The sequence below is a fragment of the Excalfactoria chinensis genome, chromosome Z (genome assembly GCF_039878825.1).
Source record: "Excalfactoria chinensis isolate bCotChi1 chromosome Z, bCotChi1.hap2, whole genome shotgun sequence".
Lineage (NCBI taxonomy): Eukaryota > Metazoa > Chordata > Aves > Galliformes > Phasianidae > Excalfactoria > Excalfactoria chinensis.
In genome coordinates this window covers 7,954,377-7,973,870 of record NC_092857.1, presented here as the reverse complement: position 1 = coordinate 7,973,870, position 19,494 = coordinate 7,954,377, and the positions used below count along the sequence as shown (strand labels likewise).

Sequence of the window (19,494 nt, the reverse complement as noted above, 5' to 3'; positions counted from 1 at the left end):
AGGCCATTCGGAAGGAATAAACCAGCCTGAAGCATGCAGCGGGAAAGGCACTAGGGCAGATATTTTGATTCACAGCTCCAAAGGCTTTTGACAGGAGCAGAGAAAGGACATTTTAAGCATTCCTTTCAGCCCGCACGCATCCCAGCCCAAAGACCCCTCCTGGGGCGAGGCACAAGAACAATCCCGCTTTCAGATCAAGGGCTCCTTTGTCACCCTGCTGTGAGCCATTTGACCTTCAGAGTCAGAAGCAAGCTGGTATCATGAGCCGACTGATGGGCCCAGGCTGGGAGCAAGCCCAGGCGCTGGAGAAGGATGGAGCCCGGCTGCCAGCCCCTGTATCCCAGCAGGGAGATCAACAGAGCCCAGCCTGAGAGCCGAGCTCTGGAAATGCTTGTTTCTGCTCAGCACATTTCCTCCAGCAGCCAGACACAGAAGGTCACCCAGGCCAGCATTTCCATTTGCAAGAACATCCTTGCCAAGAAACAACAGACCCGGGCCAGGCTACGCCAGGGTATCCAGAGAGGCTGTAAAGCTTTGAAATTGAAGCTAGCTTTCATTTCATCAGCGGCATCCTCACATTTCAAAACGCATCCGTTTCCTCCCCTTTGCTGCTTCGAGGACTGAGCCTGCCATCACCTCCCCAGCCCTTCATAGCTCCCACTCCAGCTGGCCCACCTTGAGAATGTGAAGCCCTTTCCTATGCTTAATCACGGTGGCATTAATTATCAAGCACCACACTTTTGAATGACACATCAAGGAGACAGCTGGCCCACACACAGGCAAAGAGCAAGCACAGCTTCCACCCAAAATGTCACCAACTACCCCCACGTGCAGCCTTTTGAGCACTGCTCTCCTATGACAATGCAAACTGCAGCCTGCCCCTTTCCCCTCTTCCCAAGACCCCAGCTAATTAGAGTTAACCCCATTTGTTATTGCTATAATAAGTCACTTAATGCACAGCCGTGCTGCCATAGCTCTGTCCCCAGCACCCTCTCCTCTGCACCAAGACCACAGCACTCAAGTGGTCACTGTGCTGCCCAGCCAGTCTCCAGAATCACAGAGCAGTAGGGACCAGAAGGGAACTCAGGAGATCATCTATTCTCCTGCTAATGCAGAAGGTGCGTGCTGACCATGTTTATAATAATCTGTTACTTGAACCTTCCCGGCCTTGCTGAATAGAAGCAATACTGAAATTTGGGTAGACAAATTAAGTTGCTTTTTGATTCCCAAAGAACCACCTCTTCATACAATGACATCTCAGGGATATCTGAGGTTAACAGTCCTTTCTGTGCTCCTTTTCAAACTCCTCCCTCTTTGCTTGGTCATTTTACACTGACTGCCAGCAGGCTCACAGATAACAGAATGTGGGAGCGATAATATATGGGCAATTAGCAGCCCAGTGCTAAAGGAGTAACTTAGGTGCGATCCTACCATCGAATCATATCACAGGATAGCTTGGGTTGGAAGACAGCTTAAAGTACACTCAGCCCCAACCTCTGCCGTGGGCTGGTTGCCCCCACCAGCTCAGGCTGCCCAGCAGGGCCACATCCAACCCAGCCTTGAGCATGAGCACCTCCAGGGATGGGGCACCACGGTTCTTTGGGAAGCCGTGCCAGGGCCTCACTGTCTGTGTTCCATCTGCTCCAGACCTCACACCCTGAGCTCCAAAAGTGCATCCCAAGCCATCCCCATCTTTATATGCACACCTTTTATCAGTGTATTTGTACACCAGGACTGCAGCAGAAACATGGGCACAGGCACTGAGCCCTACAACAGGCTTTGCTGTACCAGTGTTGCAGCCATCCCACTACCTGCACCACAGAGGGACCCAAAGGGTGCAGTCAACCCTGTATTCTCCTTCAGATATGTCAGAAGCGATGAAAATGACAGCAATCCCAAGGAGGCTGGAAGGCATCTGAGCACCACCCTCCAGCCACGAGGAGGTCATGCCCACACAGACACTGCAGAAGGTAAATCTGTGCAATGCCTAGGTCAGAACTGGCATGGACGCTGGCTTCTCTAGAAATGTGACAGATGCACCGTGTTTATACAGCAGAACCACCGTCCTCCCTCCCGCAGAGCCCTTTCAGCATGTTTGCACACACGCTCTCCAGGTCTGCCCAGGCACTGGGGTGTTACGATACACATTTAACTAATTCAATAACAACAACAAAAATTAGGGCAGGCAGCCTGCAATTAGGAAGAACATCTTTCCCAAAACGCTGGCAAAGCGCCTGCCATTAGCAAGCCCTTGATTCTCTGCAAATCCCTCCGAGATCAGCAGCACCTGATGCCAGTGCTGTCCTGAGGTCGTTCATAACCCGGAAAGCCATTTCCCCTCCATCTCCATTTGGACACTGGTGAGATTTTTCACACCTTACAGCTCAGAAACACTTAAAGCTCGGACAGGCTGCTCCCAGCTCCACAGGTCACGCCAGATCTGCCGGGGTAATTGGCAGCGCAGGTGGGCTGCGGCTGATACAAGCCAGGGCAAAATTACTCTCATTAAAAGCAGCACAGCCAGGCTCAGCGCAGTGGAAGGAAAATTGCTTCCCGCAAGGGCTCAGGCGGGAGGAGGCAAGAGCAAGAGCAGCCCCGGTGCTAATCAGATCCCCCAGAAATGTAAGCCCCGGCCAAAGGAGCTGTGTGACAGCAGGACAGCTCTCCATATGGCTGTTCCCAGCGAACAATCCCAGCTGCCATAGGGTTAAATCAATGCATGAAGCTATTACAGGGGGTGGAAATGTTTTAACATGGTTGAGCGAAATTCCTCACACTTAAGTCTACAAGGAACTCCATTGGGGCTTAATAGGCTAACACAGCCCATCCCATTACAGGTCGTTAACACAGGCGGGAGCCTTGGGAAGAGGGGCAATTAGGGCTCCCCCATCACCCCAGCTTTGAACCCCAGAGATGAGAAATGGGGATGCAGGAAGAGGCCATCCAGGCCATCCAGAGAAACAGCCAAAGCTTGCAGCAGGTTGAGCTCTCGCTAGGTGATGGAGCAGCAAGCTGATCCCCTGGGCAAGGAGAAAGGCACAAAGCTCCCATGTGCTGAAAGCCCGCACTCCTCCCCATCACCCCTGTCCATCACACATCTGGCAGCAAGAGGCAGGAGACACCAGCCCCGCCACGGCCTCTGACATGCTGCAGTCCCAGGGAAGCAGCCGGCTGCTCCCCAGAGGCTTTGGTGTAATGCTGGAATTACTGCAGCCCTCAATTTCTGCCCTATGGAGCATGGTATTTCCAGCTTAGAAATAAGGTTAAGGCTCCTCAGGGACTTAAGAATAGGTATATACACCAGTTATTTTCCACTGACAAGAGCACAGCAACAAAAGCACAGGCAGAAGGAGGGTCAGAAGAAAGCAGAAAGGGCTCGTCCCATCACTAACAGGTGAGGCCACCTGCCCTTCTCTGCTCCAGGCATCCCTAAGAGGTGACCATGGCTGTCAGCATGGTGTGGTCAGAGCCTAGCAGCTGCAAGCCTAAAGCTGAAAATAGGACAGAAATGGCTCATGAAGGTGGCTGCTGCCCTTCCCCTCTTCCCACAGATCAATACAGGCAACAGCTCTGAGAAGGGACTGAAACACTCATCTGCTGAATAAATTTTGCCAATATAGAGGAAAGATAGATCCAGAGCATTAGTGCTTCACTCAGCTGGGAGCGAAGACACAGTGGGAGAAGCTCTGCAAGAAGAGAGGCTGGAAATGGGACAGGCAGACAGATCATCCCTGCAGGAGGACACTTCGAGCAGCCCCAAAAGTGCAGAGAAAAACTGTAACCAGAGAGCACAGACAGCTCTACAGACATGACTGAGCAAACTGGGATCCTACTGCAATGGAGCTGATTACTTTATTATTTTTTTTTAAACACTCTCTCCCATGAAAGCACCCAAAGCTCCCAAGAAAACAAGGAATAAGCCCCAAGGGTATTCTCTGAAATACCTCTTCCTTTGGGCATCCTGCCCTGACCACAGTATAAATACCGTATCTCCAGCTCTCAATGTTCATATTCCATCAGGGCTCTGGTCTCTGACAGATGTGGTTTGCTTTCCTTACCTGTCTCCATCTGAACAGGACAGGATAATAAGGGATGAGCACACACAGTCTGACCCTGCATTTGCACCAGTCCAGACAGGACTCACTCCAGCCCTCCTCACTGCAGAGAAGCACTCACCAAACACTATTTAGACTCCATCCACAGCACTTTGGTGGCAAAGTGGGGGCTCTCAGACTGTGGAGGTATCACTTATATCTTCTCATGGACACCCAGCCATCAATTTTAGTTCAGCCCAGCACAAGCTGTGCTCTCAGCTCTCTCCCCAAATGCCTTTACAGCCCCCACATCTCCGTTCCAATCACCACCCACTCACTGCAGCAGGTCCTTCACTGTCTGCAGCAAAGTTCCCGAAGGTGCCATGGGGAACCTGATGTTCATAGCTAAGTTGCTTCATGCTTTGCTCCTGTCTTGCTAAGGAAGAGCCTGGGTACTCCCACAGACCTATACCCTTCCAGCAGCTTTGCTCAGATGCATCAGAGATAAGCAGGCACCTTGTCTCTGCTGTACCAAAACCACCTGCAACTACCATATGTGCCAGGGCTGTAGAGAAAAACTACCCATGTTCACGTAATGCAGACAGCAAGAAGCACAGCCCAGCAAGGTTCCCTGCAACCAGAGCAAGCTATGAGTGGCTGGATGCCCCTGCAAATGGCAGAAGAAAAATTGACAATAAATTAAAAAAAAAAATAAAAAAAATCAAAGCAATTGACTATGCCCTTTGCACAGGGACAGGTCCAGCTGGAAGGAACCATGATAGGAATCATCTGAGCCCATCCTTGAGCCTAGGCAAAGCTGCAGCAAGCAGCACTGGGAAGTACACAGCCCCTTGCAGGAGTGAGCACACAGCCGGGCACCAGTCACACAACGCAGCAGTTCACTTTGCTGCTTTTGCTCTGCAAAAAGCAGGGTAAGAACATTCTGCAAAGGCTGCAGTAGGTCTCATAGCATGGGCAATCCCACGCTGTTCTCTTCCAGAGACAGAGGCTGAGTACAACACAAGGGCATGAACTCTCTCCTGTATACAGACCTTTCTGCAAGAAGTTACCTGGCCTCACATCACGGATGTTCAACAGTGATGAGACAGAGACCAGGGACACCCGGGGAGCTGGAGCTCTGCTCTAACCCTGCTCTGCCCTGCAGACAGCACGTCCAGGTCTGCCCACACTACACTGCTTCCTCGCTCAATCCACAGGGCATTTGTTTTGTGTTTCAGATGCCAGCAGGTCTTATTTGTAAGATCATGAAACAGACTGAAGCCTCACAAGCACATGTCGATTCGATGCTCCAAGCAGCACGCCAGTGCTTATCCCCATGCCACCAGGCTGCTCCAAGGGGGGCTCACAGCAGCAGCCAATGTGCCGCTTTCACTATGTGCCAGGAACTGGCTTGCAGCTGGGAGGGAGGGGGGGAAATAAAAGTGGGGTTTTGCTTTAAACAGGCAGGCTGGATGTATAACAGCTTCCCAACTTCGAGCCGCTTTGATCCAGCCAGCCCCCTCTCCGTTAAGTTCTGGCAGGAGACAGGCACAAAGCACCAATTAAACAAAGACAAGTTATGCTTTTTCTGTCAGGCAAAAAGAAAAAAAAAAAAAAGGGGGGGGTGGGGGAGGGAATAAAGCTGGAAGGGAGGACAAAAAAAGAATCCAGCCCTGAAGTCATTCTGCTTTCAAAACAAGCTGTCAAGGCAGCCCCTCTCCTCCCGTGGAGGCAGCACCCGCACGCGGCCGCGCGGCGTCACTCACCAGACCGCACCATCCGTCATTTGGCACATCGGTCCCTGCCCTGCCCTCCTTATCCCCGAGGCATCCGTCAAAGCCTATGACAGAGAATGAGAGCAACAGACTCCTGCAAAGATGGGCCAAGCAACAGCCCCACCAGCTCCGTGATCGGGATCCCTACTGATGGTCCATCAGGATGGAGGAAATAAAACAAAATCCAGCATCTGCTGGGGCTGAATGTGCTAACTCATCCGGCCGTGATGGGAGCTCACCAAAGCAAGGACGGCACATGGCTTTGTGATGACATCAGCATGTAAACATTGCCTTTTGCGACAGGCAGGTACCCAGGTTTGAAGCAGGCAGCAGCCCTCCTGGCTCACAGCCAAGCTCAGGATAGAAAGCATCACTGCTTACTTCACCCAGCTGCCGGGCAAAGCAAGGTGCCCGGGTCATAGTGCGCTGCTGGAACACAACAACCTCTCCATCGCTTCTGGTACCAGCAGCTCTGAACATACCCTGAGCACCAGCATCTTGCCCAGCTCTCACCCAGAAAGCATAAGTCCTGCAGAAGGACAAGATTACAAAGATCCCTCCAGACATTAGTGTTCACATGCAATTGAAGAAGATAAATAGCAAGCACAACCACCTGAAGCTGGAAAAGGGCAAGGATTTCATCAGCGCACACACACCAACCCCAGCTTTAATATTCCATTTGCTACAATAGATGAACCCCTTTGCAGAGCCCATTGGTACTGATTAAAGCTGAGCAGCATCAGCATCATTTCCATTCTTCCTCCCTGGGCTCTCTGAGAAGGAGCAGCATCCAACTACAGCAGCAGAGTCAACTCCAGGAGTTAATGCACAACTTCAACAGGACAGCACTTGGGCTGGGTTGACATCGCCTGTAGAGGGATGCAGTCTGCTACATAAGCAGGGGGCAACCGGCAGCCAGGTTTTGTAGGCTGGATCCATCCCAGAATTAGCACAGATGAGGAGGGAAGAGCATCCCCGCCCTGCTTGGGCGCACAGCACACACTCCAGTGCACTAATGAGTGCCCCGCTCATTAGCATGGGGTCAGAGGCATCATTTGGCTATTGCAACACCACTCACGTCCACTGCTGTGGAAGTGTTGAATTTCCTTTAAGAGCTCTGAAGCTTTTGATTTGAATTTAAGAGAGGGAAAAAAAAGAGAAAAAAAGCAAAAGAAACTCACAAAGAATAGCAAGATCTCTGTAAACATATCAGAGCGAGAAAAGAAAGAGAATCTTTGAGCCTTTTGACCTTGGCAGTGTCCTTATAATTACAAGGCTATTTATTTTCAGTTAAACCCCAACTATTGAACAGACAGTGTCAAGTTGGTTTTTCTGAGCAGGTGATTACCCTGCCTGACTAATCTAATGAAAATTATCAGGAGGCTACTGACCTCTCACTACACACACTAAATAATGCACAAAGCTTCAGGATCAGACAGGCAAATCATAGCCCTGCCTTATCTTATCACTTTCTATACAGCTCCAGGCTTGTTCTGCTCATGTTTGGCTGTGTTAGCCAAATGCTATCTCAGTGGAAACCACAGCAAAAGCAAGCTCTGAGAACTGCACAGCACAAAGTTACCTCGGTAAGATTTATTTTTATAGGAGCCAAGAGCTGCAGCAGCAGATATATTTAGTCTTTAAGCTGCTGTCTGGCTCCTGAGTGTGCAGCACGAGGTGAGGATCCTCAGCAGGCTTCGGGAAAAGCAGCATTGTCCCGGTACTCTGGTGAAGTGTACAAGGCAAGGAGGGAAGAAAGGGGTTCACAGAGGCGTTCCCAAACATAAAGCCCACAGCGCTGTAGAGAGGACACCCCACAGCCCCTACATCCTCTTTCTGCCTCCTGCTCCCGCAGAACCTCAGGGCAGCAGCTCCCTGCTTCTCCCTTCTCATCGCATCCTCAAGTTCCAGCCTGCAGCTCTACAGACCCTCAGCATCCTGCCCTGCAGCACCCTCCTTCCCCTTCCCACAAAGCTCTCCCCATCCCAAAACTCTGTGTTCTCCCACTGTGGCTACCACAGGACTTGAGCCACTATACTCAAAGCTGGGGAAGTGTAAGCAGGAGCTGAGTAGGCTTTGCAATCTTTGTAATGGGCAGCTCCTCTCCTCCTGCAGGCTTTTTGAATGAGAGGAGCAAGAGATCTCCTCCATACCCAGTGACAGTGGCAAGTACCAAGGTGAGTGTACGCACAACAGAAGAGGGAGCACGAGAAATCACAGAAAGACAGGCAGGAAATAGCTCAGGACTCAGCTTTGGGAAAATACCAGCTAACACATGCAAGGAAAATGATCCACAGCAGAGATATTCAAAGGAAAGCAGAAATCTGGGAAAAATTAATGTCCACGGCAGCGATTGAGGGGAGACAGCATGCAGCAGGGCTGTGAAGCAGAGCCCTACAGAACTCTACCTCCAGCAGATCACATCCTGCAGAGGGGAGGAGGTGTCACTGACATGGCTGTGCCCTTTGCCCACGGTGCCTCCAAAGCCCATTCATGCTGTCTGGGGTGGGATGACTAGAAGGGTGAATGGCCAGGACTCAGCAAAGGAAGGTGCTTTGTCTTTCTCCCCCTCCCTACTCTCAGTTTTAGAAAGCTGTCTGCTGCTATGGCATCCAAGCCCCTTCTGGAAGAAGTTAGAAGGATAATTAAATTCCTCCATCTCCCAGCCTGGGTGACAGCAGCAACCTCGGATGTGCTGCTCGTTGCAGCCAACACTGAATTTGCCTGTGTCACAGCCTCTCTGCACCCACACGTGCTGGCTCTGCCCTTGAGCGTGGGCTCTGTTTGTGCAACAGCTGCGGGGCATCCTACCCGTGTGCAGGGGTCAAAGCATCGCTGCTGTTCTGAGTTATGTGGCACCCACTGAGCTGCCAGCCTCACTGTTACTGCTGTGCAACCATAGCGCACAAAGTCCTCGGCAGTGCTCAAGGGCCAGCACACAGCAGGCTGTTCCCAGCTCTGCTCCTGCTCAGGGACACTGCTGTCCACTTGGACCCCAGCAGCATGCACGGTCACACTGCCACTTGCAAATGCCTTCTCAGGGAGGTTTCTCATTTCTCTCTTCCAGCTGGGACACGTGTCTCTGCTCTGCTTGCCAAGGCAAGCCCCCAGTGCTGCTCTCTGCCAGCAGAGCACGGCAAAGTGTCAGAGTGACAGCCTCCGGGGACAAAGGCACAATTTATTCGCCACGCATGGACAAGCGCTCGCCTTCCTCGCAGAGAGCAGGCGGACGAGCTGCTTGTTAGTGTCACTTGTCCCGGTTATCTGCAGGCAGGCACCCCGTCTGCTGGGGCTGCGTGCTGAGAACCCACCAGCTCATTGCACACACCTAGGTCAGATGCATCAGCCAGCTGCAGGAGGATGTGACTGCACCGAGTACCCTCACCCTCTGCACCACAGCATCTCTTTCCCAGAGCAAGCCTTGTCTGTCGCTTTTCAACACTCACTGCCAACTGATCCCAGCACGGCCCAAACAAGAGAAGAAGGAAGAAGCTGAAATCTGTTTCTCTTCATGCACCCACTGGCAAAGCTGTGGCTTCAGCCCCCACACTTCTCTGCATGGTGACAGTGGAGGCAGAAGGAACCCAGCTGCTCTGCTCCAAGAAGGGATGGAGCAGAGGGAGCTGCTGCAGGGCCAGCGCTTAGGAGAAAAGCATCTTCTGCCTGACAACTCAGCAAATGCAATCTGGAACTGGCAAGAGAGAATAAATGTAAAGCCTTCAAATGTCATTTCAGGAGTTCGGCTGCCAAGGGGGTAGACAGATAAGCACACAGCACTGCACAGAGGGGCGGACACCCTGCTTTGCTCTAGGGAAAGAGTATTCCGGTGTGTCCCACAGCTGGCATGATCCATCTGTAACTCAGTAAGTCTGGTTTTCTGCCACCATCTCTGCTCTGGGACCTCCAGGAAATCCCAAAGCCATTCCAGCCTGTAGTTTCCCCTCTGTGCAGGTAATGATACTTTCCTGTATCCCCACACTGTGGCAAGGTTCACTGCTGACTGTGGTAATGTGCCATGGCAAACACCACAGAACTAAACGTAGACACAGGTATCACTGTGCACATACACCACATTTCCCAGAACCTAAACCCAAACACCGGTCAGACAATCCCAATCCATCCCATGTGAGGGAAAGCTGAAACCACCAAGACCCTTCCCTTGCCAGTGATACCTCTGACCTGGGCAGAGGTGCTTCATTGCCTTCTCCCTTTCTCAGCCCTGGGGAGGTGGAAAGATCCACCTGGAAAAATAACAGCACTGCTGGCCTGGCTACAGGTAAAGATGTGGCAAAACTAGGAAGCATAAATGCTGCATGCTCTTGAAGTCAGGGACCCAGGGACATTACCTTTCACCCCTGTTTGCTGGAGGAGCAATGGAGTCATGGACCCAAAGCAACTGACCCAAAGATAGATGAGGGGCGGCAAATGCGTCTGTACAGTGAAAAAACTGCAGGGTGGAGATGCAGAGACTCATCCCAGCCTTCATCCCAGCTAAATGAGCTCCACCAGCTTGGTCAGTGTATCTCAGAATAGAGAGTACAATGTGCATGAAGCAGGAGCCCAGCATGCAGGGTGCACGGGTGGAAAACAGACTTTCTGCTGATGGCACCTTGCTGGGTTTTGAAGGGATGGATGACATCACTGGGAATCCCCATGCAAATGTCGGGGCTATCCTGCAGCACTGGGCTCCACAGAGCCCAGCTGCAACTGCTAAGAGGGGAGCTCCCCAGAATGGCCTGAGAGGGGAGACACGCAGAAACATCCCAGTACAAGAGTCAGGGGCTTCTGCCAGTTGGCACAGCACTACTGTGGTATGGCCAACAATGCTGTCAAGCCAATGTGCTCCCTCCTGCATCGCCTTTGGAGATGCTTTGTGCCCTGCTACAGACCTTGCTTTCATGCACAAGATAAAACTATATGCACCTACATATCCAATGGGCCTGTCAGACTAACAACGTTAGGACTGGAGATACAGCAGCAGCAAGGGCTGGCCCCTGCTCCAGGGCCCTCGCAGAAATCATGCACACAGGAGATGGAAAAGTCACTGCCGTTCCCGGAACCAAGTCAATAAAAGCACAGACAACTCCATCCAGAGAGAGAGAGACTTTTTATGAATCACAAGAAAAAAAAAGAAAAAAAAAAAAAAAAAAAAAAAGAAAAAAAGAGCAGCTTCAGTTCCTTCAGCTGCAAATAGGTGGGCAGGCACAGCACAGAGAGCAGGGGAACGTGTCTGTGCAACACGTGTTGGGTGTGCAGCAGGAGGAAGCAGTGCTGTGCAGCAAAGATGGGGCAAACAGCGACCAACAATGAGCAAATAAAGCAGCCTCCAGCTGACACAGCCTGCAGCACACCCTGCAAAACACACCTCCTCCAGGTGCCTCCAGAGCAAAGCCATCCCCTTCCCAAAATAATAGTTATGTGCTGGTGCACCTTTGCCATAAAACTTATTTCTGGAGCTCTTGGCTATGTGATGAGTCCGAAGGTCTGCAGAGCGCTTTTGATCAAACCTCAGAGCAGCGGCAGCATTTTGTCCTCTCCTTTTTTTAAAATGTATTTATTTTTCAGTCACCAGTTGAGAGGCCAGGGAGGTGATGCACAAAGGAGGACAAATCACACACTGGCAGAGCCTGGGACAGGCTGCCTGCTTCTGCATCCAGGTCTGACGGCAGCAGATGATGTGTCCTCATTGTCACCAGCATTATTTTTAGTTCACGGACAAAATGATCGTGGTGCAGAGATAGTACCTGTAATGCAAGCAGCTGCTTCATTTCACGAGTGGGCAATCAGGGTCTTGCAGGTCACCATGACCATGTTACCCTATACCATGCTCCAGGGATCGTGAAAGCCACCGGAGACCATGAGATATAGGAAAATAACAGGCTGCAACTCAGTGAACAAAATGCATGCACTCCCTTAACACCCACATAATTAAAAGCAGACACATCCTTTGGTAATTACCAGCGTGGGGATGCGCCTGGCTGAGCATTTGCTTTAGGGGAACAGTGGCACTGCCTACAACACCAAAGCCCCTCAGCAGAGTGGGGCTGCTTGCAGCACTGAGAAAAGAAGGAGCTGAGTCTTGAGAATCCCCTCCTTCCATCCAAAGAGGAACTGCAGTAGCTCCTTCCTCCAAAGGAGCTCTGAGCCCTCCCAGGACTGCACATCTGCCCTGGGGCTGAGCATCTCCCTTAGGCAGCATTTGGGTGTTGGCTCCAGGGGTGAGCTCAGCCCTGGCATCAAAGGATGCTGTTGCTGGGTGATGCTAGGCAGGGCAACACCACTCCCTGTCCCTATCTGCCAGCCAGCCCCCCAGCTCCACCTGACTCCTGCTGATGCTCAGCACCGGCAGCAAAGGAGCAATTCATTCTGCTTCCTGACCCCAAAACCACAAAGTGACCCAAGAAGGAAGCAGCAGTCTTGGAGGTGGCCCCGACCCTTTCAGGTACTCATCCCCTCAGGTTGGGTCAGGTCTCAGCTGGTCCCATGCAATCACCCCTCCATCACAGTACCATTTCTTGCAAACCTCTCCAGCCTCCCTCACCCGCCCTTCTCAAGCAGGGAGCAGCACAAACCCACCCCCCAGGGGGAAAGGGAGGGGACATTTCCCCCACTGAGTGTTCGTATTAATGCTTCCATCTGCTGCAGCTTCCTTTTGCTCTATGACTGTAAAGGCATCACTGGAAAACAGCAGCAGCCCCGGAGGGCAACGCAAGGCTGATGGGACAGGGGGCATCAATGACATCTTTAGGGTGTCACGGCTAATTAGAGCCCTCACTACACCCTCTAATTAGGTAACACCTTCAGACAAATAACCTCCCCTCCTCAAACCACAACACCGCCTTCAGACATCATCCCTAATTGACTTAAAAGCAGACCCAGCACAGCCCAAAATCCACAGAACCACACGCCAGGCTGTGGGTGGCTGAGCACAGAGAGCAAACAGCAGCATAGCATGTCCTCCGTGCTCCCACCCCGCCTTCCCAGCGCTGCTCCAGGAGGATGGGTGCATTTGCATTGCTTCGCTGTCCTAAAATTGTTGCCTGGGGGTTTGGGAGAGAAGCAGCAGCTCGGATCCTGGGGTCTGGCAGCCAGAAAGCACTGAGAACTGACTGGGCAGAAATGGATGCACCAGGCTGTTATCAAGCATCATTTTAGACCAAAAGATCGACTTCTGTGCTCATTAAGTGATGAATAAACTCAGTGTGTCTGAATGTTCTCAGTTGTTTTTTTTTTTGTTTTTTTTTTTGCTTGTGCAAAATTTTTAGCAGATAATCTCAAAAAAAGAAGAAAAACCCACAACCTGCAAACACGCTGAACAAAAACTATCAAAATTCATAGCAGATAAATATTGAATCCTTCCCAGCCCACTATGAGAACAATGTCTCTTTATTTGCTTTTTCACAAGGTTTGTTATAACAAGAGAAGGACTGCAGTATACGGTGCTTTAGTACACATACGCGCATTCACAGCTGGAATAACAGACATTAAGGACGAAAGGCAATACGACAGTTGAATTTATGCCGAAATGAATAAACACACCTTAAAAGACACATTCTTTGAAACCTTACCCAGATATATGCGGACACACATCTAATACATAAATATACACATGTTCCAGATCGATCAGGATCGTCCATCACAGCTGACTCTCTAAAGTTTCTGCTGCTTTGGGAAAACACGACCCTGAGGAGGTACCTCACGTGGACTTAACATCCAGCAGAAAATGAAACCAAAGCGCAGTCCATCTTCCCAGCCTTACCCGATTCTGTCTGGACAAAGCCTCTGGGAGGAATTAAAACCATGCTGGGTGTTTCCTGGATTTCCCTAATTCCCCAGAGACCCTCTGTTCAAGTCCACAACCTCCTCACTTCCACGATGCTTCCAGCTCAGTGCTCCCATCTCCACTCCTGCTGCTCCCACAGCCATGAGCAGCACAGTGTGAGCAGCCGGATGGACACATCCTCCACTCAGCAGGACAAGGGACCACAGACTACGGGTAATGGGCCGAGGACATGCCACCAGCATCAGCCCGTGGGCTCCGCAGGGGTTTCATGCTCAGATTCCTGCAAAATGTGCAGAGGGATCATGCAGGGGGTGGAATGGTCCAGAGTGGCTTTTGCATCGCATCCTTCTTTCCCATTCCCAACAAAGGGGATTCCAGCACATCTCGTGCCCCCTAGTGTCATCCTGGTGAAGGGACCGGCACCCAACCAGGACCACCGCAGTCACCCCTCTTGTGCACCCACCCAGACTGCGCTCCTACTCCAGGGACGTACCCTGAATCAGAGCCAGAGGCAGCCATATGTGCCATGTCCTGCTGGTCCCCAGACCTCAGCCAATGCTGCATCCCTACTCAGATGAAGGGCAGTGCAGCCCCACTGAGACCCCTGGGCAGTGACATCCCCTCAGGTGTCCCTGTGCTCTGCGTGGTGCCACCTCCCCCGAGCTCCCGCAGAGTCTCAGCAAAACCCTCCCCAGCAGCAGATCTCCTGGAGAGGGGCCAAGAGAAGGAGGCAGAGAGCATCTGCAGTGGCCACTGTCCAGAACATGGCTCCTCCTAAAAATAGATGGTCCCTGGAAGGGCACGGCCCTCCCAGCTAGTGGGAACGCACAGTGCTGAGAGTTCCAGGTTTGGGAGAAGGAAACTTCAAAGTGTACAACTGTACAAAGCGCTGCCTCTACGTGAAGTCCCCATGCAATGGAGGGGACGTGCATTGAGCCTTCCATGGACCTCAGTTTCCCCATCCATCTTGCCCCATACAGTTTGTCTTCACTCGTTTTGCTCACCTTACCTTGTTCGACCATCAGCTTTTTCAGGAAGAGGCACAGTGGTCTCCTGACGCCCCCCAGCACAGCACCTGGAGCACCAGTGTGCAATAGCAGCATACAAACCCAGCTTGCCAACGCACCACCAAAATTTGGAGGCATTCCCCCCAGGGCACTGACCTGGGTATGCTGCTTCCTTCTGCAACACCGAGCAGGAACTATAGCTTAGAATAATGGGGAAGTAACTCAGTTCAGTGCTGACAAAGCATCACAAGACCCAGCGGGTGGGAGGGGAGGAGGTGTCCTTCCCTCACACTGCCATGCCTGGCATACATCATGTTTAGGGCCAGGCATACGTCACCAGCACAAAATGGACAAATTGGAGGGATTTCAGAAAAACGAGCGACAAAAATGATGGGGAGGCAGAAGGGATTGATTTACAAGGGGAGATTAAAGGAGCTGTGATCAGTCTAGCTGAGCTGAGCAAGCACTGACAGGGGGAGTCGGATGCTAATCTGCAAATGGGATGAAAATGATACAGGAAGGAATAATTCAGCATCTTCAGTGGTAATGGGACGAAATTAACGGGGACTTGGGGCTGAGTATCTAAGTGGGGAAAAAACATGGAACAAACCAGCACAGCGAAACAGAACTGCTTTCCTAGTTGTCAATGAGTTATTTCATAGCAGAACACACTTCTGCAAACTCTGAGACAGCATCCCTGTGCCCAAGGCGCACAGACACACACACACATGCACTCATACACAGAGCCCTTTCCGGCCCCAGTTTGCACCCAGGTAGCAGCATGGCCTCCCCCTGACCCATGGCAGCAGACTGGCACTTTGGGAGCGCTGTGCAAGGCATGGGGAGAAGGAATGGAGGATGCTCGCTGGGGTCTGCACAGGCAGAGGTGCTGAGGCAGCTCGCTGCAGAGCCACGGCAGAGAGCGCGATGGTGAGCGCTCAGTTATTTACACACAAACAGCACATTACTCAGCAACTCCCGTCTGTCAGGCGTAATGGCAGCGGCTGCAATAGTAAAAGACGGAGACAAGCTCCCCAGCAGAAGCAAGATGTGCTCCTCCAGCTCCACGTGGGATTGGCGGGGGGGAAAAGGATGGCTGCACCCTCAGAGCTCCCCATTTTGCAGAACCGTTTCTAAAAGCTGAGCCCCACCACAGTTATCTGTAACCATACATGCACCATGAGCTCTGCAGCTCCGCGGCACCGAGGCGCCTTCCTCCCCAGCACAGGAGGCGGGGGCACATTCTGCACTGGGGGCTCCGTGGCTCAGCTGGAGCAGATCCGCACAGGGTAAATCAGACCAAAGAGAGCACAAAGCTCACAGCTTGGCCTGTTTTGGCAGTGGGCTTGGATGAAGTTATCCAAAAGGGTTGCTGCAAAGAAGTCCGGCAGGCGTGGGGCTCTCACTGCCAAAGCACAACCACCCGTGCCTGGGCAGTACTCCCTCCACAGCAGCCCCCATCCCAGCACCTGGTCCCAGCAAGATGCATGACCATGAGCATCCCTTGCAGATGCCCAGAGCCATCAGAGAGGAGCTCAGCTGCTCATGACAGGGAGGGAGCAAAGAGAGAGAACGGCCACCAGAGCAAAATTTGCAAGATCCGAGCAGGAGTCAGAAAGGTCTGGAGCAAAATGCAACCTGAGGAAAGGACCTCCTGGGTTAACTGACAAATAAACACACAAAGAGACCTGAGAAAGGAAACAAACAGCTTGGCAGGCAATCCCCTCTCCACAACCTGTGCTACAGACACGTGTCTATGAGCACAGGGTGGGGAAGAAAGGGGAAAACTGTTTATCGGAGGGGGAGGGAGAACTGCCAGTCTTAACACCAAAAAAGTTTAGTGCCTTAAAAAACAACGGCTGGAAGAGCCTGGGAGACCCGAAACCCACAGACCCCTGCGAAGGCAGCACAGCGGCGGTTGGAGCCCCGGTCTGGATTTAGAAAGGAAGTCACCGGGATCAGGGGATGTCAGGGAGTTTGTGCACACAGGGAACGGTGTGTGTTATGCAATTCTGGAAAGCAGTCCTCATCGTGCTCGGGGTGAGCTGCCGAGCCTGGGACAGCAGATCCACAGCGGGCCAAAACAGATGATATTCTTATAAAATCAACTCTACCCCCGAAAAAAAAAAAAAAAGAAAAAGAAAAAAAGAAAGAAAGAAAGAAAGAAGAGAAAAGAAAGAAAGAAGAAAGAAAAGAAAGAAAGAAAAAGTAATTAAGGAAAAAGGATGAAAATCACCGCTGCCACAGCGGAGAGGGCAGGTTGCGCCTTTGGGGCAAGAAGGAAAAACTCTGTTCTCCCGCCCGGGAAATCCACAGGCTGCAGCTGACAAAAGAGCCCCCCCGCGAGCTCGGCTCCAGCACGCCTAATGCGATGCAGCAGGCAGCGGGCTCGGCGCGGCGCAGCCTTCAACCTGGCGCGGCGGTGCGGCCGCGATGCCCTCCCGGCTCGGGGACGGGGACGAAGGTCCCGCGGTGCCGCCGGGGGGGGACGCGCGGTGGCGGCGCGGGGCGGACGGACGGACACACGGATGCACGGAGCAGGAAACTAACTTGCCCGAATCGTTTCCTCGTGGGTTTTGGGGCGGCGGCGGCGCGGCCCGCGGCGGAGCACGGACACGCGTGGGAAGGTGCGCGCGGGGGAAATAGCGGGGCGTGGGAGGGAGGCGGTGATCCATGCCCACCCCCCCTCCCCCCTTTTCCCTACTCCCACCAGAAAGGCGGTGTTGGTTCCGCGCAGGGCGGCTGGCACCGGGGCTCGACCCTCGCGGCTGGGGGCCGCCCTGCACCGCCCACCCCGGCCCCGGTCGCCCCCGTACTCACGGTGCCCTCCTCGCCGCCGCTCCCGGCTCTACCCCATGCAACCACCGGCTGCTTCTGCACCGGCTCGGGGGCTATAAGCTCTTTTAAACTCCAGCACATAACCCATGTGACCGCAGAAGCCACTGGTAAGGAGCGCCGGGGAGCCAGCGATGAGCTCAGCCCGCACCCCCCGGCACAGCGCCGCGGCCGCGCTCCCGGCCTCGCCGCGCGCTCCCGCCCCACGCCCGCACACACACACACACACACACACACACGCACACACACACACACACGGGCGCGCACACACACGGGCGCGCACTCACACATGCAAACGCGCACTCATATCCACGCGCGTGCCCTTGCACGCACACCTTTGCACGCGAGCCTGTGCAGGGAGACGCAGCCCACTCGACACACACCGCTCCTTGCACGCGCACACCACACTCACGCGTGCCCCGTTTTGCACACGCAGCCATTCACAACGCACCCTGCACACCCCTGCGGACACGCAGCACCCTCTGAGGTGCAGATCCAAAGGAAGGCTCTGTGCTCACATGCATCCCGTGAACATGCACGCGTTGCACTTGTGAGTGACAGGCACACACATGGCCGTGCACATCCCATTGCACAGTCACTCCCTCCAAGTACCCCTCTTGCTGCACAGCTCCAGACCCAAATAAAAGCACACTCACGCATACACACAGTGCACAACTCAGTGCACAGGTCCGTGTTCACACCCTCTCTTGCACAACCAGAGCACATAGATCAGTGCTCACACTGGTCTTGCACTACCAGTGCACAAGCAGAGAATCCTGCATGCACCCACATTTCCCACTCCCGTGCAACCTACTGGTGCATGTTGCACACCCACACTGCACACCTTGCCCATCCTCTGCACCCCCTGGCTGTAGGGTAACCCCACTTCCCATTGCACCAAAGCTGTGATGGAGGTGGGGGCTCTGCAGGACAAGGAGGACAGACGTGTCATGCCCGGTGCCTCCAGACAAGGCAGAGGCTGCTCCCGCAGCTCAGTTCGGGAGTGCCAGGATTAAATGTGCCAGGAGGGGACGGGAGCCGGGCGTGAGGTTTGGGTGTGCAGAAGGCTGGGACAGGCCTGGCTGGGCAGGTGCAGGCGTGTGCTGCTGGGGCACGCCAGCAACACGTGGGAGAAGGCAGAGCTGGCAAGCAGAGAGCTTTGCTGTGAGCTGAGTTATGGAAAAGGACTCTTTCCAAGGAATTGCTAAAATTAAAGTGGCTGTGAGGCCAAGGGAGCAGGAGCCAAAGAGGAGGGTGAGCAAGGACAGCCCTGAGGCAAGGAAGGGCAGCATGGGCAGGAGGCAAGGAGTGGGCTGCCACCTCCGTGGGCGCTGCCAGTGCCTGGTAGTGTTTTGAGGAAAGCGGAGTCAGCACCACAGTGTCAGCAGTTGGGCTGTCCTCCCCACCATACCCCCACTTGGTGGCAGCCGTGTGGGCACATGCCTCAGTTTCCCCACTTAACAAGTGAGACTAATGCCCACACTACAACAATCACTGCAAGGGTTTTGGTGCCACCAGGGACAGAGAGCTCTTATTTGGAGAGCCTCCCCCAGGGTGATAAAGCTAATATTTGGTGAGTCCTTAAAGGGAGCTACAGCAGCGCTGGGTGCTGTAAGCTGGGAAACATCAGCCCTGCAGTCAGCAGCAAGGTCTGTTCCACCTTCCAGACACTCAAGCACTGCTGGACAAATCACTGTGACTCGAGAAGCAATGCATGCAACAAAACTGCAGAGGGTTTGGGAGAAATCGGGGCATGCTCTCACCCTCCCAGACATCCCAGGGCTGCACAAAACAACAGCACTCACAACAACAAAACTTTCTGCTCTTCCTGCTAACGCAAAAAGGGAAAAGGAAAACAAGCCTACAAAGACCACTCTGTTTTATCCCAAAGAGATACAAGCTGATGGGGTGAAAGATGCCTCCTCTCCCTGCAGTTGTGGCCTCATGCTGACACTGTGACAGTCCGAGTGGAAGCCAGTTTGAATACAGTTTTTCATTGATACTGCTAAAAGCCAGTATTAGTTGGGTGGAAATGGTGGAGGTTTTTTTCTGTAATAAAT

General features: G+C 52.9%; 1 protein-coding gene across 4 annotated transcripts in view; it reads right to left on the bottom strand.

Annotated features, from left to right (window-relative positions):
- CNTFR (ciliary neurotrophic factor receptor) overlaps positions 1–17,623 on the bottom strand; it is a 172,290-nt gene extending 154,667 nt beyond the window's left edge. The window contains exon 1 of one of the 4 annotated variants that reach the window (XM_072360370.1): positions 17,420–17,623. In XM_072360370.1, coding sequence (XP_072216471.1) covers positions 17,420–17,518 — 99 coding nt within the window. In that variant the 5' untranslated portion in view covers positions 17,519–17,623. Of the gene's footprint in view, positions 1–5,800; positions 5,903–14,601; positions 14,767–17,149; positions 17,214–17,419 lie in introns of those variants that run through there. The other 3 variants (XM_072360371.1, XM_072360373.1, XM_072360372.1) reach the window with 3 other exon arrangements.
- Between the last annotated feature and the right edge of the window lie 1,871 nt (positions 17,624–19,494).